The 23931-nt window shown below is 50.4% G+C and overlaps 1 protein-coding gene across 2 annotated transcripts; it reads right to left on the reverse strand.

Moving 5' to 3' along the window:
• DNTTIP1 (deoxynucleotidyltransferase terminal interacting protein 1) lies at positions 1 to 23534 on the reverse strand. Of its 2 annotated transcripts, none has more exons than XM_002721232.5 (13): positions 23356 to 23534; positions 22770 to 22840; positions 22243 to 22339; positions 16244 to 16342; positions 12003 to 12071; positions 11742 to 11798; positions 11435 to 11493; positions 10180 to 10225; positions 6455 to 6513; positions 6296 to 6356; positions 3147 to 3218; positions 450 to 505; positions 1 to 343 (listed from the first exon to the last, which is right to left on the reverse strand). In XM_002721232.5, the coding sequence occupies exons 1-13, from the start codon at positions 23458 to 23460 to the stop codon at positions 205 to 207; spliced, it is 990 nt and encodes a 329-aa protein (XP_002721278.1). In that variant the 5' UTR covers positions 23461 to 23534; the 3' UTR covers positions 1 to 204. The 2 variants fall into 2 exon arrangements, with proteins under 2 accessions (XP_002721278.1, XP_008272992.1); XM_008274770.4 differs by having other exon boundaries at positions 10180 to 10228; positions 23356 to 23530.
• Between the last annotated feature and the right edge of the window lie 397 nt (positions 23535 to 23931).

Genomic DNA, 23931 nt, shown 5'->3' on the forward strand with positions numbered 1-23931 from the left:
TCAGTGTTGATTAAAAACTTTATTGCTTCTTATCCTAATAACTTTACAAATACAGAACCACATGCCAGGCTGGGGTGCTCTGCAGTGAGCCACTGCAAACGAGCCCAGGCACAGCTTAATGCTGCTGAGGTCCAACCAGGAGCAGTCCCAGCGACGGCCTCAGCCACAGGGGGAGAGGGCCTTGGCGAGCCAGGGGCCCTGGCCTCAGGTCTGCGGGGGGGCTTCGGCGGCGCGATGCTCATTCTCTGTCCGTAGTGTCTCCATGTACTTTCGCATCTTCTCGACCATCCAGGAGGGCAGGACAAAGGATTTTAGCTCCTCCAGCTTCAGGTCCAGGCATCCTCTAGAACATGTTGGGAGGGAAGTTGAAGCAGGCAGGCCCAGCCTCCAATCAGGGGCTGCCCGGAGGCAGTGGGGTGGGAACGGGGCAGGAGACATGCTGGGGTTACCTGTAGTCGTCACTGGCAGCAAGGTCTCGGATGTCTTCTTCAATGAGGAGGTAGGCCTGGGGCAGGAAGGGAGAGTGGTCACTGCCTCCCATTCATTCACTGCAGCTCAACAATACTGCATGAGACATCTGCCTAATGTAGGGGCTGCTACTAAGCGGGGAGGGGGGACAGCTGACAATTTAGTGGGGGACGGTGAGTTGGGAGAGACTGTCTGGTACTGGTTCCCCAGGACAATCATTCAATGAAATAGAAACCTTACAGGTGGGAGAGTAGGGGCTGGTAATGAACTGATTCATGTTTTTTTTTTTTAAAAAAAGAAAGGACCCAAGGTGACTTATAGGAAAATGGCAAGAGCTAGCAAAATACACATGAAAATAGGAAACCGAAAGGAGGAAGCCATATGCTAACTCTGGGGACTAAGGTAACTTTATTCTGAGCTTTGTAGCAAGGAAAAACATGATAAACTGTACTGTCCTGGGCCTGCAGAGCTGCATGGGTGCAAAGCCGTGGTCTGAAGTGGGAGCTTTCCCTAGGGGATACTGTTCATGACATTAGAAAAGTCTTCTGTGGGAGACCCTCATCAAGTCTGAGGAACAATCACACGTTCTTTGAGTCATCTGTGTCCATCTCATGGACGCTGTGAGCTATGTAACAGGTCAGATGTCCCTGAAAGGGTCCTGGAACTGTATTTTGCAAACACCTACAGAAGTACACAGCCTAGGTCAGCAACTAAACATATGCGTACACACAACCAACCTCGTTGTCTGAAGCTACTATTGCTGGGGGTTTAATTTTAATTTTAGCTCCTTTCTCTCCTCATCTATTTCTTATTTCTATTGTGTTGCATTTTTTAAGATGATTTTTTATTTGAAAGGCAGAGAGAGCCAGATAGAGCGAGAGTGAGAGCAAGAGAGAGGGGGAGGGAGAGCGTGCACTTCAATCTACTGGTTCACTTCCCAAATGGTTGCAACAGCCAGAGCTGGTCCAGGCGGAAGCCAGGAGCTTGAAGCTGCATCTGGGCCCTGCCCACGGGTGGCAGAGGCCTGAGCACTTGGGCTGCCCGCTTCTTCCCTCCAGGGACATCAGCAGAGGCTGGATGGGAAGCTGAGCAGCTGGGCTCTGGTCATTGCTCTGCTACAGGATGCTGGCGTTGCAGGGGGCAGCCTAGCTCACTGTGCCACAGTGCCGGGACCGTGGTGCATTTTTTTTTTTTTATTTGACAGATAGTTAGACAGTGAGAGACAGAGAGAAAGGTCTTCCTTCTGTTGGTTCACCCCCCCAAATGGCCGCTACGGCTGGCACTGCACCGATCCAAAGCCAAGAGCCAGGTGCCCCTCCTGGTCTCCAACGCAGGTACAAGGGCCCAAGCACTTGGGCCATCCTCCACTGCCCTCCCGGGCCACAGCGGAGAGCTGGACTGGAAGGGGAGCAACCGGGACTAGAACCCGGTGCCCATATGGGATGCCGGCGCCGCAGGCAGAAGATTAACCAAGCGAGCCACGGTGCCAGCCCCTCCGTGTTGCATTGTTTAAAAAAAATTTACTTATTGATTTGAAAGGCAGGAGAGAGAGAGAGAGAGAGGGGAAGAGGGAGAGGGAGAGGGAGAGAGGGAGACAGAGAGAGAGAGAGGGGGAAGAGGGAGAGGGAGAGAGGGAGAGAGAGGGAGAGAGAGGGAGAGGGAGAGAGAGGGAGAGAGAGGGAGAGAGAGGGAGAGAGGGAGAAAGGGAGAGAGATCTTCCATTTTTCATTTGGTTTACTCCCCAAATGGCTTCAATAACCAGGTCTGGGCCAGGCTGAAGCCAAGAGCCCAGAACTCCAGCTAGATCTCTCATGTGGATGACAGAGGCCCAAACGCATGGGCCATCTGCTGCTGCCTTCCCAGGTGCATCACCAGGACGCTGGATTAGAAGCTGAGCAGCTGGGACTGGAACTAGCGCTCTGATCCAGGACGCCAGCACCGCAGGTTGGGATTAACCCACTGCGCCACAACGCTGGCCTGTTAGGTTAGGTTGCATTTTATGTTATCAGTGATAAGCACCTTGAAATGTTTTGTGAAATAAAGTGTGGGCATAATTATAAAAAAAGTTGCAAAATACAATAAAAGGTAGCTTTCACGGCCAGATGGCAGTTCAGTTTGCAGGGCAGCGAGCAGTCGCAGCAGGGGTCCGTCCTCAGGGGGAGAACACTGCATGCGAGGGACAAAGCGCCCCACAACAACGATGTTCCTAAGGCTGTCGCTTGCTGTGACCTAGAACTCTAATCAGAGGCGAGTCTGGAAGCAGCTGCCAGGGGTGGCAAACACAGCTACCGACAGGGTGCTGGCTGGTGCGCTGCACTGAGAGAAGATCCTGTAGCTGTGTTTGGGGGAAGGGTGTTGTGACTGATGAGTAAGATCACTCAGTGGCACACGAGGGAACAGTGGTGTGGAGTCTTTCACCCGTCATTCCTATGCAAGCTAATGTGATCCAATGTGTGGTCCAAATACGAAGGCTGGGTGGAAGCGTGGAGGGAGAAAAAGGGAGCCCTAGTGGCAGGGAAAGGAACCTGGGGACCATGGAGAAACAGGCCTTAAAGTCTTCCTTCCCACACGTATCAGGCTTTGGGGGTCTCCAGATTCGGAGAGGAGCTGTCGCCGACAGAGGGAATCTTGGTCCCTGAAGGTGGCCTCTGGCAGTGGCGCGTGGGAACAGTGCTTACCATCTTCCCTCCTGTTGCCCGCATGTGATGTTGCTCAGCCAGCCAGTGCTTGTCCTGGGGGTCAGCTGCATACTGTGGAGAACAGCGTGAAAGGGGAGCCATTAGCCTTGCAGTTCTGATCAGTAAGACCCAGCCTGGTGGACGCAGAAGGCCCAGTAACCCCTTCAGAGCAAGCCAAGCCAAGCCCAGGAGGCCAAGGCATGGGATCCAATTCCCTGAGACTTAGTACACTTCTAATCCCCCTACTGCTTCTTTTCTCGAAACATCTCCCTGGCAACCAGTGGGACAGGTGACCATTACTTTAGAGCCTCCTCTTTTTAAGATTTATTTATTTACTTCAAAGTCAGATTTACAGAGAGAGAGGGAGACACAGACAGAAAGATCTTCCATCTGTTGGTTCACTCCCTAAATGGCCACAACTTCCAGGTTTGGGCCAGGCCAAAGCCAGGAGCTTTTTCTGGGTCTCCAACATGGGTGCAGGGCCCCAAGCACCTGGGCCACCTTCTGCTGCTTTCCCCGGTGCATTGGCATGGAGCTGGATCGCAAGTGGAGCAGCCGGGACTGAAACCAGCACCCATGGGACGCTTGTGTTGTGGGCAGAGGCTTACTCCACTATGCCACATCACCAGCCACTACAGCCTCCTTTTTAAAGTTTTATTTCATCTATTTGAAAGGCAGAGTTACAGAAAGAGAGAGAGAGGAAGACAGAGAGACTTTCCATTCACTGGTTCACTCCCCAAATGGTTGCAATGGCCAGGGCTGGGCCAGGCAGAAGCCAGGAGCTAGACTGGACGTGGAGCAGCCAGGATCCAAACTGGCACCCACAAGATGCTGGCACTGCAGGTGGGGGCAACCTACTCCACTGCAATGCTGGCCTCCCCTTTTAATAAATCATCTGAGGTGGCTTGCAACACCTATGATTACGATTATTACTGCTTCCCAAAGGAAAACCAGACCACAACATGTATGAGCTAAAAATAATAAGCAAAATATCCCACAGGACAAGGACACACACACACGCCCATATCTGTGTTTATGCTCTGCCATGGCTGCGGGTGGTCTGGAGTGGAGGGCAGTCAGGGTCAAGGGTGAAGGAACTCCAGTGTACTCGCTGAAGGTTTTTACACTAAGAATGGGGTCATATTTCTATAACTTAAAAAGTCTAAAAAAGGAAAAGATAAATTCAAATAATGTCTTCTGAAGGACAGAAAAATTGGGCACAAGATGTAATTGGCAGTTTCCAGAAGAAATACAAATAGATTCTAAATGGTTAAGAATGCTTATAATAGAGAACTGTAAAGAGAAAGGGAGTGGTGACTGGGGTGGGGGTGGGGAGGGTGTGTGCCTGACAAGCAAGGGCAAGGTCAGAAATAATTATCCATCAGGAATGAGAGTGTGGGTTGGGAGTTTAGTATGAATGGTGGGCCTTAGAACTGGAAAACTATGCTAACAACAATCAACCTCTACCGAGCCCGTGCCACGTGGCAGGCCTTAAGCCAGTGCTTCCCTGCATTCTCTCTTAATTGACACTAAAAGGTTGGTCTGCCACTCCCGGTTTACACACGACAGAACAATTCAGAACTGAACAGGAATTCAGACCATCCAAGATCCTATCTATAGATGATAACAAAAAAAAATCTCTTGGGGTATGTGGGTTTTTTTAAAACTATTTTTACTTATTTAGCTTAAAAAGATTTATTTATGTATTTGAAAGGTAGAGAGAGAGAGAGAACCTTCCATCCTCTGGTTCACTCCCCAAAAGGCTACAATGACCAAAGCTGGGCTGGTCTGAAGCCAGGAGCCAGGAGCTTCTTTCTGGGTCTCCCACATGGGTGCAGGGACCCAAGCACTTGGGCCATCTTCTACTGCTTTCCCAGGCATATTAGCAGGGAGCTGGATCAGAAGTGCAGCAGTCAGGACTCGAACTGGCACCTGTATGGGACACTGGCGATACAGGTGGTAGCTTTTACCCACCATGCCGGCCCCTAAAGATTTGTATTTATTTGAAAGGTAGAGTAACAAAGAGAGGAGGAAGACACAGATCATCCATCTATTGGTTTAATCCCCAAAAGGCTGCAATAGCGAATGTGAGGCTGGGCCAAAGCCAGGAGCCAGGAACTCCATCCAGGTCTCCCATGTGGGTGGCAGGAACCCAAGTACTCTGGCCATCAGTCACCGCCTCCCAGGCCTATTAGCAGGAAGGTCAACTGGAAGCATGGAGTACCTGGGAGTCAAACCAGACACTCTGTTATGGTGTTGCTGGTGGGCTAAGCAGCAGCTTAGCCCCTGCGCCACAACGCCTGCCCCTGAGTACCTACTCAGGGTCTTAAAGAGTAGTTGGGCAGACAAGGGTTGGGGAGGAAAACAGAACAGCAGGAGTGAAGACACCGAGAGGAGAGAGCGGCAGCAAGCTTGCCAGCCTCTCTAGATGCTGGGACTCCTAGGATCCAAGACTGGAGAAGAGCAAGCAAGTCTGCCAATTTGCACAGAGTGTGGCAGGTACAGTAATTCTGGGACCCTAACGGGGCTGGGAGCTTCTGGCAAGGGGTACCAAACTTTAGGGACAGGAACAAAAAATGTCTGGAACACACATGCGTTTCTATTTTTCTGTTCTTTTAAATACTTTTGTGGCTGATAAAATACACATTCATTTAAGACAATGAGTGAATTTGTGATTTCTCCTGTTATTTCCTCAAACAGCTGCTCCAGAGAGGAGTCCCTCCTTGGAAGAAGGGTAGAGCCCTGCCTTGCGCCACAGACAACTGAGTAAGGTAGGGGTTAAGAGCTCAGGCTTCAGTGTAGACAGACCTGGATTTGAATCCTGACTTGCTGAGTAACTCTGGGCAAATCACTTAGTCTTTCTTGACCTCTGCTTTTTTCAAATTTGTAAAATAAAGATAAGGGATAGTTCCAGGAGATAATGTGTTGTACTTAAAACCATGTTTGCCATACAATAAACATGTAGGCCAAGTAGCCATTGCTACCAGGGCACAGAGCTGTTGAGTAAATTACAAAAGGTACAGGGGAATGGCAGAAGGGACTCCCGACTCCCAGACCAGCGAGTGTCCCGAGCTTCTCCATGGCACGCAGAATTCCCACTGCCACCTACTCCAGGGCAGCGGCCCACCTGCTTCCCGGCACTCACTCACCTTAAAGAGATGTGGGTGCTTGATGTAGATTCTTCCTCTGGTGCCCCCCATCCCTAGAGCCCTGAAAAGGGAAAGACAAGTGGTAAAGATTCCAGCAGGCGCAACTCTAGTAGTAGACCCCCGAGCTGCCACTCCATCAGTGCCAAAGCTTAGACTCACTTGTTGGCTCGAGACCCCAACACAAAAGTGGTAGATTCATTCAGCCGAGCCGGGTCCCACTGCAAAAAACAGAGGCCGGTGAGGGGGGGTTTCATCTGGTGATGGGACAAAGCACTGCCTCCTGTCTTTTCTCCTGGATACACCATTCCCAACAAGCAGCTTACTCAAGAAAAAGAGTACTTAACAATATCCCAGGCCTCATGCTAGATGCTGGGGAAAAGAATAAGACAGTCTAGGGCTAGTGCTGTAGCACAGCAGGTTAAAGTGAGCATCAGAGCACAGGTTCAAGTCTCAGCGGCTCTGCTTCAGATCTACTTCCCTGCTAATGCGCCTGGGAAGGCAGTGGAAGACGGCTCAAGTACTTGGGCCTTTGCATCCTTGTGGGAGCTTCTGGTTTTTGGCCTGGCCAGCTCCGACCATCGTGGCCATTTGGGGGAGTGAACCAGCAGATGAAGATCTTTCTCTGGGTCTCTCCCTCCCTCTATTACTCTGCCTTTAAATAAATCTTAAAACAAACAAACAAACAAACAAACAAAACAAAAAACACCACAGTCTGCCCTCCAGGAGGCCCCAGAAGTCTCTACAGATAATCACAATGTCAGGTGTGGCAATGACACAGAGAAGCGCAGGCTGAGGGTGCCATGGGGAGGGTGTAGCCAGGAAGGCTCCCTTGAAGAGATAATTCCCAAGTTAATCATGAGAGGGTGAGCCCAACTTAGATGGGGAAGAGGGGAGGAAGAAGGGCATTCCAGATAGAGGGCAGCACCAACGCAGGCTGGCGGGAGCTGGCTCAGCACAAGGAAAACAGCAGGCAATGCTGTGCTGCCGAAGGAGAAAGGGTGCCAGTTACGGAGTAGAACTGACGGGACCGGGGAAGAGAACATGAGTGGGAGGCTTGCACTAGATTCTACAGGCAATGGGAGTCACTGAAGTCCTCTCAACAGGGAGAGTTAGATTTACTATAGTTTTTTTTTTTTTAAAGCTATTTTCAGGGGCTAGCACTGTGGCATACTGGGCAAAGCCGCTGTCTGCAGTGCCGGCATCCCATATGGGTGCCGGTTCTAGTCCCAGATGCTTTTCTTCCAATCCAGCTCTCTGCTATGGCCTGGGAAAGCAGTAGAAGATGGCCCAAGCGCTTGGGCCCCTGCACCCATGTGAGAAACCCAGAAGAGGCTCCTGGCTTTGGATGGGCCCAGCTTGGGCTGTCGCGGCCATTTGGGGAGTGAACCAGCAGATGGAAGACTTTTCTCTTTCTCTCTGTCTATAACTCTCTCTCTCAAATAAATAATAAAACTCTTAAAAACACCTGTTTAAAAATTATTTTCATTTTATATGAAAGACAGAGAGGGGGCCACCTACAATGCCTGCATCCCATATGGGCCACTTATGATCCAGCTCTCTGCTATGGCCTGGGAAAGCAGTAGAAGATGGCTCAAGTCCTTGGGCCCCTGCACCCATGTGGGAGACCTAGAAGAAGCTCCTGGTTCCTAAAGCCATTTGGGGAGTGAAATAAGCAGATGGAAGACCTCTCTCACTCTGTCTCTGCCTCTCTGTAACTCTGCCTTTCAAGTAAATAAATAAATCTTTAAAAAGGGGGGGGGGGGGCTGTGGTCTGGTGCTGTGGCACAGTAGTCCTGGCTGCTCCTCTTCCGATCCAGCTCTCTGCTATGACCTGGGAAAGCAGAAGATGGCCCAAGTCCTTGGCCCCTGTACTCATGTGGGAGACCTGGAAGAAGCTCCTGGCTTCGGATTGGCTCAGCTCCGGCCATTGTGGCCATTTGGGGAGTGAAGCAGTGGATGGAAGAGCTCTCTCTCTTTACCTCTCTCTGTAATTCTTTTAAATAAATAAAAATAAATCTTAAAAAAAAAAAAAAAAGCAGACTGAGACAGACAGAAACTGTCCATTGGCTGTTTCATTTTCTTGAAATCAGGAGCTGGAACTCCTTCCAAGTCTCCCGTGTGGTTGGCAGGGACCCAGTACTTGTGCGACTACCCGCCTCCTCCCAGGATACGCATCAGCAGGAAGCTGGATTGGAAGCAGAGTGGCCGGGAACCCAAACAGGCACTCAGACACGGGATGTGGATGTCCGAAGCAGCAACCCAAGCTGCTGCGCAAGCATCTTCCCTAGATTTACTTCAAAGACGGCTCACTCAGGGTAGCGGATGTGTGGTGGCAAGGCAGGCGGGAGGACCGTTTAGAGGCTGATGTCACAGAGCAGGACTGGAGGAAGACAAGTGCCTGAATACAACAGTGAGACACAGGGAGCAGGAACTGTAATGCAGGACTTGACTACCTGTAGGGAGGGGAGGGAAGAAAGAGGCCAAGGTAAGGAAAAGAATGAAAAAATAGGTCTATGGGAGGCTGGCACTGTGGCGTAGCAGGTTAAAGATGCTGCCTGCAGCATCCCATATGGGCGCCGGTTCGAGTCCTGGCTGCTCCACTTTTGATCAGCTCTCTGCTATGGCCTGGAAAGCAGCGGAAGATGGCCCAAGTGCTTGGGCCCCTGCACCCACATGAGAAGACCCAGAAGAAGCTCCTGGCTTCAGATTGGCGCAGCTCCGACCACTGTGGCCATTTGAGGTGTGAACCAGTGGATGGAAGACCCCTCTCTCTCTCTCTCTCTGCCTGTCCTCCTCTTTCTCTGTGTAACTCTGATTTTCAAATAAATAAATATTTAAAAAAAGTAAAAGAAAAGATAGATCTATGAGGAAGATTCTGATTTCAACTTTGGATATGCTGAATCTGAAATGCTTACGGGACTGCCAGGAAGAGGGGCTGCAGACAGTAGGATATACAAGTTTTCAAGCAGAGAGAGGCATGGATGAACAAAGAGGTTTGGGAGTTTTAGCATGTGGTCTCTGAACGGTAAGAATGGCTGGTTTAATCACCTAACAGGAAACTGGAGGGGGAGAGGTTGGTCAGGAGAGAATTCTGGGGAATGTTCATTTACATGGGTCACTGCTGAGGAATGAGAACTCACACAAGACAGTGCAGGGTGTTTGGTAGGAACCGGAGGTTCAGGAAAAGGCAGGGTGACCAGCTCTTAGAAGGCACCCTCACCAGTGTGAAAACAGAGGGTCAGGAGACAAGGCATGGACATCTAGCCTGAATGAGGATGGGCTGCTGGGACCTGTGGATGGGGCTTCCACGGCAGAAGGGACCCGACTGCTGAAAGAACCTGCCATCAACCTTTCTGGGCAACAGGAGCTAACGGCCAGAGCGCAGACTCTGCCATCCAAGGGCCTCGGGTCTGACCTGGCGCTGCCATCCATGAGCTATGTGACGTCGTGCAAGTCTCAAGTGCATCAAGTATATAAAGTAACCAGACAAAATAATCTCAGCTACCTGGGAGATGACAGGAAAGGAAGCTCCCGACTACAGAATGGCAACAGAATCTATCTTGTATGTTTATTCCAAACATTAAATGAGAACCCACATGAAATATTTAGGGCAGTGCCTGCCATGCAGTAAATACTGAGTATGTATTGGGAGCAACTAGCTTGTACAGGTGGAAGGAAGCCTTCAGCAAAGATTCGCGCCCTCTTTACTTTCCCTCTAATCTCAGTTCCTTGTGGGATCCTCTCTGGAGACCAGAGTGTAAGATCGCTGTGGAATAACAAGCACGCAGCCCTCGCTACCCTAGCTTCTTTCTCTCACGGTGGGCCCAGAGCTGTGGCTAGGTCTCTGTTGGGACGGGGTCTCTGCCGTGCTCACATGATCATACCTTGGGGCCTTCCCGGCGAATTGGTTCACAAGATTTTGGCTTCCATCTGCTTGGAAGGAAGAAGGAAAGGTGAATTCTCCAAGGTGAGCACGAGAACTGGAGGAAAGCTCACTGGTGACAGTGAGGGTTCCTCACGCCGTCACGTTAGGCCTGGGTTCACTTCTTCCTGGCGACCGTTAGTGGAGGTACAAAGGAGAAAAAGCTCTGGACCAGGAGCCACTCCAGTGCTAGCTCTGCTGCCACACAGTGCCACAGGCAAGGCCTGCATTTCCAGGTACAGCTTTCTCTGTCAAAAGGAGCCAAGAGCAACAACTCCCTCCCTTTCCTGCTTTTACAAGATACAAAATTGCTTTAGGTAGGAGACAAATTTAAAGTATGGAGAGAGTAATACAATTCCATCTCCTAGGCTGGTAGCTCCATTTTAACTAGATCAGTGTGGCTTTATCCGCTTGATATAACAGACTTCCATGTAAAGTTCTGTTTGGAAAAAAAGATTCTGCAGCTTTCAAAATCTTTGATGATGGTCAGGGGTAGGGGAACGGGAGGGAGGAACAGGCAGAGGACAGTAAAATATGCTGTATGATCCTACAAGGGTGGACACATATCATCATGCACTTACCCAAACTCACGGAATGCACACAACCAACAGTGAAGCCCGAGGTCAGCTGTGGCCTCGGGGGCACAGGGAGAGTCAGAGTGGGCTCCTGACTTGTAACAGATGTCGGACATGGATACAGGGGGAGGCTGTGCATGTGCAGAGGCAAGGGATAAATGGGAAATCTCTGTAACTTTCCATTTTGCTGTGAACCTAAAACTGCTCTAAGGAGTGAAGTCTTTAAAAGAAATCTTTGAAAATAACCACCCTGTGACAATGTAGTCGTTTTGCTTCCAATTAACTGCATGGGTGTGAGTAATTAATTCTCCATTTTCTTATCTGCAAAATTATAAAATGATACCTTTAGAGGGCGGCTGTAAGGATGAAAAGGCAAGTATAAACGGGATTTCGATCGCTCAGGTCAGTTATGGGCATTCAATGTACACTAACAGTGAAACCACTCTGGGGTTTAATCAGGTTGGGCCAAAGTGTTCAGGGGCAGAAACAGGATCAAACAACTTCCTTCTCAGTGTCCCACCCCCCACGCGACTCAAACACACGCGTCCCATTTCACCAGGGAAGAGCTCTGGCCTCTTCCCTCCGGGCCACTCCCGCCCTCTGCTCCCTGTGGCTTGCACCACGCCGTTGGCCTCTACTCACACCATGCCGCCAGCTGCCCGGTCATTTGACAGGATGTGTCCGGGAGGCCGTCCTTTCCTCTGCCACAAAGAACAGTTGTCAGTGGCCTGATCCCGTGGGAAGCCCCACCCTACCGCAGGTCAAGGACCACTCGGTAGAGATGGTTTTCCTCAGAGATCGAGCGATGCTTGAAGGGGGCGGGAAAGCGAGTTTCTGGGCTTCTGCCTCTCGTGCCTAGAAAGGCCCGGAGGTGCACCGAGGAAGCCCAGCCCCATCACCTGGAGCCGGGGACCCCTTCCCGGCCGAAATGAGATGAAAAGTGGCTTACCTTTTTGGGAATGGGGCTTCCTCGATGGGCACACTCCTCCTCTGTCTGCCGGCCACGCTGGAGGAAAAGGGAAGGCAGTCGGTGGAAAGCCAGGACCTGGCTGCAGGCCCCCTGATGGGGGCCCACCAGACTCCCTGACCCAGGCCCCGGAAGCCCACCCAGCAGCCCTACAAATGGTGTGGAGGAGGAGAGGCGAAACCTCCCTGGGCCCACACATTTCACCTGCCTCCTGTTCAGGGACCCCAAGACACAGTGACTGACCTTTATCCCTGGAAGCTCATGGGTCAATCTGGGTACCACTTTTTCTCCATCTGAAAACAGCAGTTTAGCCTGAAGGGAAAAGAGGAAGTGGTGACGGTCACTCTTCTGGGAGGTAAGCATACTCTGCTTCCACTTTTTTTTTTTTAGATTTTGTTTATTTGCGAGGTAGAATTATAGACAGAGAGAGGGAGAGACAGAGAGAAAGGTCTTCCGTCTGCTGGTTCACTCCCCAAATGGCTGAAATGGCCAGAGCTGAGCCCATCTGAAGCCAGGAGCCAGGAGCTTCCTCCAGGTCTTCCACGTGGGTGCAGGGGCCCAAGGACTTGGGCCATCTGCTACTGCTTTCCCAGGCCACAGCAGAGAGCTGGATCGGAAGAGGAGCAGCCAGGACTAGAACTGGTGCCCATGTGATGCCGGTGCCGGAGGTGGAGGATTAACCTACTGTGCCGCAGCGCCGGCCCCTGCTTCCACTTTTAGAGATGGGACTGCACACTGGATGAGACTTTTTTGGCATTGCCTTTCCCTTGTGCACATTTCTTTCTTTCTTTCTTTTTTTTTTTTTTAATTATTTGAAAGGCAGAGTTACAGAAAGAGCAAAATGTTTTATCATGGGCAAGCCAGGCAGTGCAAAGAATTATACTATAAATCAGCTCTTTCGATTTTGATTTGTCCCTGCCTTGTACTGATTGACAGTTTCTTCCCCAAGATTGAGCTTAAAAACTCCACTACCACCAGCCCTTCGGTCTTCCTTGGAACCCCCTCCTGGCTGCTCGGCAGGAGGTTTCCAACTTGAGCAACTCTTACTTTCCTTTCAGAAAACAAAACGAAACAGATTGATTGATTTGAAAGGTGGAGTTATATATAGAGAGATGGAGAGACAGAGAGAGATCTTCCGTCTGCTGATTCACTCCCCAAATGGCTGTACTTGTTGGGGCTGTGTCAGGCCGAAGCCAGGAACTCAGAACTCCATCTGGGTCTCCCAAGTGGGCGCAAGGGCCCAAGTATTTGGGCCTTTTTCTGCTATTTTCCCAGGCACATTAGCAGGGAGCTGAATCAAAAGTGGAGTAGCTGGAGCTTGAATTGGCGCCCATATAGGATACCAGCACTACAGGTCAGCTACTCCAATTCTGATCCACCTTCCTGCAAATGCGCCTGGGAAGGCAGTGGATCAGGCCCAAGAATTTAGTTTCCTGGCACCCACGTGGGAGATCCAGATGAAGTTCCTGGCTCCTGTCTTTGGCCTGGCCCAGTCCTGGCTGTTTTAGGTATTTGGAGAGTAAACCAGCAGATGAATGATCTCTCTCTCTCTCTCTCCACCAGTTGGTCTGCACTTCAAATACATACATACATACATACATACATACATACATAAATTAAAAAAAAAAGCTAAGGAAGATTAGGGAACAACTCCACTGAGATGGTCAAGATATGGGACAGGGACAGGAGTGTGGCCCAACAGGTTCAGCTGCACGTAGGATGCCCGCATGAGGAGAGCGCCACTCTCTGGTCATTCTGCTTCCAGCTCAGCAGACTGGGAGGCAAAGATGATGGCTCAAGTGCTTGGGCCTTTGCCACCCACATGGGAGACCCGGATGGAGTCCTCAGCTCCTGGCTTTGGCCTGGCCCAGCCCTGGCTATTGTAGGCATGTGCAGAGTGTAACAGCAAATGGAAGATCTCCTTCTCTGTCATTCTGCCTTTGAAGTACATGAAAAAACAAAAACAAAAACAAAAACAAAAAACATAAACATTGTTAAAAAAATACCATACTCTAACTATGTCATGTCCACTTCTGAAGAATTTTTAATGTAATAGCAAGTTCTATAGGCAATCTAGATAAGGGGCCTCACAGAGCTTCCAATCTCCTGTGCACCTGAAGCCAGGCTCTGTCGAGAGGCAGAAGTAGGCACTGCATGAAGCGTGTGATGGCAACTATTCTAGTCTAGCACGTTCTGTGTCCCATGCACTTATGCTGCACCGGCAGTCTATATTATCCCACTTCATCTTCACGGCAAATCACTGGTGGCAGCAGTGGCTGAGAGGAGGACACCGAAGCTCAGAGGGTAAAGGACCTGCTCCAGTCGCCTTGACTCAGCTGGCCTTGCGCTGGATGAGGAGGAAGCTCTTCACCTCCGTGGTCTGATTTCACGGTGACCACACAACCTGCTGTTCTAGGCTGTGGCTTCTTAGTCATAGCCATACCGGTAAGGTGCAACCCAGATGTGGACGTGGGGATCCAGGACTGGAAAGTGTAGCTATCCACAGAGTCAGGTCATGACCAGTTACCTTTAGCCTCATCTTTTACCCAGACTCCTCAACTGTCTCCTAGACTCTTTTCCAAACTGATTTCTCATGGCGGCAGAGTGATCTTTCCAGAGTGGGAACCTCACCGGGCACCGTTCCTGCAGCTCCGGATCTGCCACCTGGCTGTCATGCTTGTGCCCTGCTCCACCTGCTCCCTGCCCACCTCGCCAGCCTCTCCATGCACCACTCCCTCACTGGCTAGTCCTCCTTGCACATACGGCGCTCCTTATCTTCTGAGACTCTGCACCCGCTGGTGCTAAGCAGCTCACCAGCCAACCTTCCAGAACACACTTTTCTCTCCTGTTGCTATAAATACCCTCAGAGGAGTAAACTCAGAATAATCCTTGTGGTTCTGATTATGCACACATTTCCATCTTTGACAGCTACCAGTTTCACAGTCAAACACAGAATCTGGGTGATGCGACAACTTCTATTAATAACAGCAGCTGATACATGGAAACAGCTTCTCTACCGTCTTGGGAACACAGCCGTTTATAGCCCTGATGTCACGCCTCCTGACCACACCTGACACAGAGAAGCAGGAGGGTGCTCATCTGCAGGACACCAAAGCGGGGCGTGACTGCTTGAAGGCGGTCCTCCAACTATTTGAGGAGGTGACATAGGGCTTAGGGCTTAACTATACCAATTCTTTCTTTTTTTTAAAGATGTATTTATTTATTTGAAAGGCAGCGTGAGAGTGAGAGAGAGAGTGTGAGAGGGCAAGAGAGAGCGAGAGCGAGAGAGAACTGTTCTATTGGTGGGTTCACTCCCCAAATGGCTACAATGGCTAGGGCTGGGCCAGGCTGAAGCCAGGAGCCAGGAACTCCTCCAGGTTCTCCCAGTGGGTGGCAGGGACCCAAGTATTCAGGCGATGGTCCGCTGCATTCCCAGGCATATAAGCAGGGAACTGGGTCAGAAGTGGAGCAGCTGGGACTCCAACAGATGCTCAAGTGGATGCCAGCATCGCAGGTGGTAGCTTAACTGCTATCAAACAATGCCAGTCCCTATATGAATTCTTGTCTTGAGCCACAGTTTCTTTTTCTTTCTTTGGTTTGCTTTTTCAATGTTAATCTTTCCAGCTTCACTGAGGTGGAAATTTGTATATAGTCAAGGAAATTTGTATATATTCATAAATCATGAAATGATTACCACATTATTTAAAGCAATCAACACACCCACAGCTACCATTTTGTGTGAGTGTGTATGTGTGTGTGTGTATGTGTGTGTGTGTGTGTGTGTGTGAGAGAGGACACAAGATCTACTCTTTGGCACTGGTGGTGTGGCACAGAGGTTTGAGCTGCCTCCCTTATGAGTGCTGGTTTGAATCCCAGTTGCTCCACTTCCGATCCAGTTTCCTGCTAATGCGCCTGGGAAGGCAGTGGAAGGTGGTCCACGTGCTTGGGTCACTGCACTCATGTTTGGCCAGCCCCAGCCCCAGCTGTTGTGGCCATCTGGGGAGTGAACCAGTGGATGGACGATCTCTCTCCCTGTTTTTCCCTTTCTCTCTGGAACTCTGCCTTTCAAATAAATAAATAAATCTTAAAAACAAACTCTTTCTTAGCCAATTTCAAGTATTAACTATAGTCCCCATGTCCACTGGATTCCTGGAAAATGCATTTATCTTATAAACAGAAGTCTGCGTCCTTTGAGCGACCCCCTCCACGTCCCCTCTGCCCGGCACCTGGTAACACCATTTTACTTTCTGCTTCTATGAAACCGGAGTTGGAGACACCCTCTGTACAGGCTTTCTTCTGAGACATCAATGGAATAACGCATCTGTCGTGGTGCTCGGCACGCAGTAACTACTTCCCTTCCCTTCTGTCAGCAACAGTTCCAACTCCACCTGGACATAGCGGGCTGTCGGCCATTTTCCAAAGTCCCATGATGACAGGATCCCATCTCCAGTAAAGCCCCAAGGCCACCGTCCCCCGAGCCTCACCTGCTCCAGGCAGCTCCGACAGGCCTCCTGGATCAGCTGCTCTGCATCCACCTCTTCCCCGACGTTGTCGCGCACGTTCAGCGCTGCCTTCTGGAAGAACTAGGGAAGCACAAGCCGGGACAAGGTTAAGTCCTCCGAAGGAAACTGAACAGAAAACAGAGGCTTTCACCCGGCTTGCATATAAAAGAGAAACGTGACCACCAGCACGGCCTTGGGATCAGGCTAATTTAGATTCTTAGTCTAGAGTCTACCTCCTCTTCTATGCTCCCCCCTGAGGATATACTCATGGAGGTACCCAAAGGATCAGTGGACATTAGTACAAAATTAAAGAATATGGGGCTGGTGCTGTGGCACAGCGGGTTAACTCTGGCTTGAAGCGCTGGAATCCCATATGGGAGCTGGTTCGAGTCCCAGCTGTACTACTTCCGATCCAGCTCTCTGCTATGGCCTGGAAAAGCAGTATAAGACTGTCGAAGTGCTTGGGCCCCTGCACCCATGTGGGAGACCCAGAAGAAGCTCCTAGCTCCTGGCTTTGGATCGGCACAGCTCCAGCCATTGCGGCCAATTGGGGAGTGAATCAGCGGATGGAAGATCTCTCTCTCTCTGCCTCTCCTTCTCTCTCTGTATAACTATGACTTTCAAATAAATACATAAATCTTTAAAAAAAAATTAAATAATAATCAAATGTCCAAGTATAGCTTAAATAAATTATGGGATGTCCATACCTTAAAATATTATCAAATACTAAAGCTCACAGTAAGGAAAGTAAGCAGAATATATTTTTGACATGAAAAGTATTCATGATATACAGCCAAGTGACAGAAGGTTATAATAGTTTGGCACAGTTTAAGCCTAATAATGTGAAAAAGCAAAAGCAACACAAAAAGAACTCCTGATACATCCCTCTTACACACACACACACACACACACACACACATCAGTGTTGAGATTATGAATGATCTTTATTTGCTTATCTATATCCTTTCATTTTTACAATATACACACATTACTTCTGTTGGAATAAAAGAATGCCTGTGCCTGCCATGAAAAGGGCAGGGTAGGCCAGACAAGACCAAGACAGTATAAAGCGCCAACAGGTTTCTGACTGTTCAACTGCAAAGAAACTTCTGCAGGTTGCGTAGGGGTGAGATTCGGTAGGGTTCCTGGGTACCAGCAGCCCCAGCTGGGTGGGAAAGGGGAGGCAGAAGGTTCCTACACTGAGTAACAGGGAGGGCTTGGGTCTGAAAACCCCACAGGACGATGCAGGGAGGCCCCAGTGAACACATTCATAACAAGAGTCCACGTCATAGCTTGGGAGAGAAATTTCAGTTCTCTTTAGGGTAGAGCACAAAATTCTAGAACTTTATAACCAGTGCTCCTACTGGGGACACATTGTGGGATGTCCTACTTAACAGTCAAATGCTTCTCTTGTTAGCATCAAACCAAGAGTGTGCAAGGACTGGATTAGAAACCCCAAGACTAAGGAGAAATGCTTCAGGGTCAAATTAAATGAGTATGACTAAAAAAAAAAAAAAAAAAAAAAAACCCTAAAAACTAAAGATTAACACTGGGGTTTGATACTGATTGTTGGAAAAGTGAAAGCCAGTTAAAATGCTCTGGATACTTCACAAGCAGCCGTGAGGTGGGCCGTGTAATGGATATTTGCATGTGGGCTGAGAACAAAGTCACACCATGAACGAGGCAGTCTCAAACACTGTGGGGAGAAGTGCGAAAGGGCACAACCTTCCTAGAGAGCAACTTTCTTGAGGGAAAAAGAAGTTTTCCCTTTACCCACCAATTCCACCTCTAGGAATTTATCCCCCAGAAATAACCTCCCAAGTGAACAATGATGTGCGGGGAGTGCTCATTGTAAGAAAACCCAGAAACAGTCTGAGTGTTCCAGGGACTAGCTAAGTAAGTTATGGTACGTCCATAGGAAAACGGACTAGTCAGTAGCTACTGCAGGAGAAGCAGGGTGAGCTAGCATGTACTAACCTGAAACCATGACCAAACCATATTAAGTGCAATAAATCAAGTTGCAGAATAGCATGCAAAATGATTCCTTTGTTTTTAATTTTTTTTATTAATTTATTTATATTTATTTGAAAGGCAGAGATCTTCCATCCACTGGTTCACTCCCCAAATGCTGGCAACAGCTGGGGCTGGGCCAGGTGGAAACTAGGAGCCTGGAACTTAATCTGGGTTTCCCATGTGGGTAGCAGGAAGCCAATTATTCGAGCCACCACCTGCTGCTTCCCAGGGTATTCATTAGCAGGAAGCTGGAGTCAGGAGTAGGACTGAGACTCAAACCCAGGGACTCTTCATATGGGTGTGGCATCTCAAGCTGTGTCTTCATCATTATGCCAAACGCCTACCTCAATCCTCTTTTTCTTTTTTTTGTTAAAGATTTATTTATTTGAAAGAGAGTTACAGAGAGAGGTAGAGACAGAGAGAAAGGTCTTCCATTTGCTAGTACACTCCCCAGATGGCCGCAATGGCTGGAGCTGTGCTGATCCAAAGCCAGGAGCCAGGAGCTTCTTCCGGGTCTCCCATGTGGATGCAGGGGCCCAAGGACTTGGGCCGTCTTCTGCTTTCCCAGGCCATAGCAGAGAGCTGGATAGGAAGAGAAGCAGCCGGGACTAGAACCGGCACCCATATGGGATGCTGGCGCTTCAGGCCAGGGCTTTAACCCACTGCGGCACAGTGCCGGCCCCAATCCTCTTTTTCATTAAAGATTTATTTATTTGAAGGCAAAATGACAGAGAGAAAGAGGGAGAGACAGAGATGGGGGGCAGGGAAGGAGGGGTGAAGGAGGGAGAAAGAGAGAGGAAAAAAAAGGATGGGGGAGAAAAAGAGGGTGGAGAGGGGAGAGGGAGAAAGAGAGATTCCATCTACAGGATCAGCCAAAAGTTAAGGGCTCAGAACTCCATCTGTGTCTGCCATGTGGGTGGCAATTCTATATTCTACTACTTTCCCGGGCACATTCCCAAGGAGCTGAACTGGAAGTGGAGCAGCTGGGATTTGAATCACTCTGTATGCGATACTGGCATCAAAGGCAGCGACATAACCCTCTGCACAACGCCAGCTCCACTTTGGTTTTTAAACGTGTGAATGTGCACACATGCATACAACACACACAAAGCTGGGAGACCAGTCACTGCTTATAGTTTGGTACTTCTGGGAGGTGAGTTTTAGAAATGTTTGGCTTTTATTTCTAAAACTATTATTGCTTCACAGTATTTTCTCATTAAAAGTTTCAAACATAGGGCCAGTGCCGCAGCTCACTAGGCTAATCCTCTGCCTGTGACGCCGGCACACCGGGTTCTAGTCCTGGTTGGGGCACCGGTTCTATCCCGGTTGCTCCTCTTCCAGTCCAGCTCTCTGCTGTGGCCCAGGAGTGCAGTGGAGGATGGCCCAAGTCCTTGGGCCCCTGCACCTACACGGGAGACCAGGAGAAAGCACCTAGCTCCTGGCTTCAGATCAGCACAGCGCGCCGGCTGCAACGCAGGCAGCCATAGCAGCCACTTGGGGGGTGAACCAACGGAACAAGGAAGACCTTTCTCTCTGTCTCTTTCACTAACTCTGCCTGTCAAAAAATAAATAAATAAATAAATAAATAAATAAATAAATAAATAAATAAAAATTTCAAACATATAGAAGAGTTGAATTAGTCAATAAACATCTAAAGCCCACTGCTAGAGTCTATAATTAACATTTTAAATTCCTCCATTCATCCACCAATCCATTTTGTAATCTGTATTATTATTTTTTATAGATTTATTTTGAAAGAGTTACAGAGAGAGGTAGATACAGAGAGACAGAGAGGTCTTCCATCCACTGGTTCACTCCCCAAATGGCCTCAACAGTCAGAGCTGAGCCGATCCAAAGCCAGTAGCCAGGAGCTTCTTCTAGTCTCCCACGCGGGTACAGGGCCCAAGCACTTGGGCCATCTTCCATTGCTTTCCCAGGCACATTAGCAGGGAGCTGGATCAAAAGTAAAGCAGCCAGGACTTGTACCGGTGCCCATATGGGATGCCGGCACTGTAGGCCAGGGTTTTAACCCGCTGAGCCACAGTACCAGCCCCTATCTATATTATTTTTTATAATCTGTTATTAGAATGCTCACAGAAGAGGAATGTGCATTTAGTCATTAACAGAAATAAGTCAATAAAGATGAACAATACCTTGGTTAAACTAAATATCTAGAATTATTATCCTAAAGATAAAAGAATATTGGTAGCTAAGCTTTGAGAACAACGTTAAAGCCATCAGATGAGGTCAATCAAGAGTGTGAAATTAGGGGAGGCACTGTGGTGCAGTGCAGAGTAAGTCTTCGTGTGGGGCACCTGCAGCCCATACTAGAATGCCTGGTTTGAGTCCCAGCTACTCTGTGCTTCTGATCCACCTTCCTGCTAATGTGCCTGGGAATCTGTGCATGATGGTCCAAGTACTTGGGCTCTTGCCACCCACATGGGAAACCTGGATAGTGTTCTTGGCTCCTGGCTTTGGCCTGGCCCAGACTTGGCTGTTGTGGACATCTGGAGAGTGAACCAATGGATGGAAGAGCTCTGTCACTCTATTTTTCAAATGAATATACATACATACATACATACATACATTTTTAAAGAGTGTTAACTTATCTGAAGCTGTGATGCAATCAATTCATTTGCAACTTGTTGAAAAATGAGTGTGGTGGGGGCTGGCGCTGTGGTGCAGTGGGTTAAAGCCCTGGCCTGAAATGCCGGCATCCCATATCGGCGCCGGTTCTAGACCTGGTTGCTCCACTTCCAATCCGGCTCTCTGCTGTGGCCTGGGAAAGCAGTGGAGGATGGCCCAAGTGCTTGGGCCCTGCACCTGCGTGGGAGACCCGGTAAAAACTCCTGGCTTCGGATTGGTGTAGCTCCGGCCGTTGACACCATTTGGGGAGTGAACCAGCGGAAGGAAGACCTCTCTCTCTGTCCTTCCCTCTCACTGTCTGTAACTTACCTCTCAAATAAATAAAATCTTTAAAGAAAAATGAGTGTGGTAAGAAGGCATCTTCACAGACGCTATCAGAAGGAGCTCATGGCCACAGACTGTGTTTACCCAGCGTTTGTGCAGGAGAGAAACACTGAATCAGCAAATCCACCACAGGGAAGCGGCCTGCAGTGAAGTATGGCCTACCCTTCTCTCGTGGCTTCCCTTTTACATTTCTAGGTCTGTAAAGGTGTGGGGGTGTGGGACATGCCCAGGGCATGGGGACCCACGTGGGGAAAGGTGGCTATTTCATCACAGTGGCCACATACGCCAAGGGAAGGGATCTGGATTTCCCAGCAGGAGGGGCGCCTCTCTGGTCACCAGTCACTCTCCTTGCACAGCGGGCTGCAGTCACACCGGCCAGTTCCTTCCTCCCTGTGGCCGGACTCTTACCTCCCACACATTTGCCAGGCTTGCTCTTCCCTCACGCTCTCTGGGTCTTCACACAAAGCCCCCTCTCGGAGGGCCTTCCCAACCCCTCTTCTCTCATTCCCTCGTGTCACACACACACACTTGTTTACAAAGGGCGAGCACAGTGTCTGCTTTCTTACAGCTACAGTGCTAATGCCGAGGACGGCACGTGCAGCACGGCGGCCGCTCGGTAAATGCTTCTTGAATACATGACTACACAGAAGAGGAGGCTTCGAAAGAAAGAGTTTAGTTCTGAATGTGCTAAGTTTGAAGCACCCATGGGACACTCAGGCAGAGCTATGTAGTGGCCAAGGAAATAATTTTAAATGATAACGATGTTAATATCAAGTAATAAAAACAGTGGTTATTTTCCAAACATGGTGCTAAGCATATTACACTTAAGCAAAAAAAAAAAAAAAAAAAAAAAGGCAAAAAAAGCATTCTAGGGGCACAGGGTGAGGGCGAGGGAGACATAGAGAGAGACACAGAGACAGAGAGACACCAGTGCGGCAGGGAAGGGCGAGGCTGCCCAGGACTCTCCCTGTCAGTTTCGCACCCTCCTGTCTCCTCACCTTCATGTACTTGTTGAAGACCGTCTGGATCTCCTCATTGATGCTCGGCTGCAAGACAGCCCGGAGGAGATCCATGGAGATGGCCGGGTCTGTGAAACTGCCGGGAGGGAGGGAGGGAGGCGGTCAGGGGGCTCAGGGGGCGGCACCATCTCCCTTCCCTGACACAGACACTGCTCCTAGCTCCCTGGGACCGCTGAACAAACAGGCTCAGGGAGGCAAGGCGGCCTGTCCAAGTCACCCAGCTAATACAGGTCGGGTTGTCCGACTCGGGGCCTGGGATGCCAACCTCGAGGCTCTGCGACCTCTTTGGCGCCCTCCACCCCGGAGCCAGGGAATGTTAGGGATTTCGGGTGCCGTTCCCCCCACCCCCCCACTTTGCAGAAGAGTTCAGCTCAAGGTCACGGCCACAGCGCCCACAGCGCCTCCTTCCCCCGACTGCAGATCTCTTCTCAGGCTTGTGCGGTGGGGGTCCCACAGCATCGGTCCAAGCCAGCCCTGGGACCGGTTCCAGCCAGGGCCGGCCTTACCTTGTTGTCATCTGAGAGCGGCGGCCCCTTCGCTGCACTTGACGGTGCTTTATCATAATGTTCCAAGGGTTCTGCGGGGACCAAGCGAGGGAGCAAACGTCACTGAAGCCGGTGACACTGACGCGGCGTGGAGGGGGAGGTGCGTGCGAGGATTAGCCTGGACCCCGCTGCACCTCGGCTGCTCTCTCCAAGTCTCCCACCGGGTGGACAGGCCCTGCCCGGGAAGAGGGCCTGAGGAAGTTTCCTGTCCCAAACGTCCCAGGTCCGCCTTTCCTGGAACGGCTCAAGGCAACTCGGGTGCCGGGAGCTTTACCTGCATCTGTCACCCCACCCCGACAACTTCGAAGGGACAGGCACCATTCCTCTCCATTTTATGTTAGAGCAGCCTAGAGGGGGGTGCCAGGACCGGCCCACGTCACCTCGCCGGGAGGGCGGCACCAGAATTTGAACCCAGGTCGTGGGACTGCGAAAACGCCAACCCCCTCGGGCAGCACCAGCCGCCGCGTTCTCTCGCCCGCGGGCCAGGGTCCCGGGAGCCCGAGGCCCCCGCCGGCCCGAGCTCAGGCCTCAGCGGGGGCGTCCTCACCGTGAGAACCAGCTGCCCAGCTGCGCTCGCATCCCCCGGCTCCGGGCCGCCCCGCTCTGTCCCGCTGGGTCCCCGCGGCTGCTCGGCGTCGCCAGTGGCCCCCATGGCGCCCCCGGCCACCACAACTTCTGCCCGACTCTGCCACCGGCCGGAAAGTGGCTCTGTGACGTCACTGGAGCGCGCCGCTCGCCGGCCCGGAAGCTCGCCGCGGAGCGCCGCGGCGTTGCCAGGGGAACCGCGCCGCCGTCTCTCGCCTCAGTCTCCGGTCGCACCATGGGGTAGCACCAAGTGCGCGAGTCTTTGCGGTTAACAAGAAATGGGTTGAAATCCGTTATGATATGGTGGTTAGGGCATTGGCTGTGGAATTGGATCGCCTGCCTTTGTTCCTCCCTCTTAGGAGCTGTGGGATTCGCGGGCCTCAGTTTCCCCGGCCGTAAGATGGGGTTAATAGCACCTAGTTTATAGCGTCGCGGTGAGAATTAAGTGAGTTGATTCATGTTAAGCCCGCCAAAGTCTGGCACGGGTAAACCCCCAAACGGTGCCATCTGTCGTTCCCGTAGGAAATTCTAGCGGCCA

Source organism: Oryctolagus cuniculus, chromosome 11, assembly GCF_964237555.1.
Source record: "Oryctolagus cuniculus chromosome 11, mOryCun1.1, whole genome shotgun sequence".
Taxonomy (NCBI): Eukaryota; Metazoa; Chordata; class Mammalia; order Lagomorpha; family Leporidae; genus Oryctolagus; species Oryctolagus cuniculus.

Bases quoted from the DNA above. Each gene is read 5' to 3' on its own strand.
- DNTTIP1 (XM_008274770.4), bottom strand. From the start codon at position 23,460: ATGGGGGCCACTGGCGACGCCGAGCAGCCGCGGGGACCCAGCGGGACA. The intron at 11,494-11,741 runs GTAAGCCACTTT...TCTTTGTGGCAG, and splicing joins GAAGCCCCATTCCCAAAAAG to AGGAAAGGACGGCCTCCCGG. The intron at 506-3,146 runs GTAAGCACTGTT...TTCCTGCCCCAG, and splicing joins GGGCAACAGGAGGGAAGATG to GCCTACCTCCTCATTGAAGA.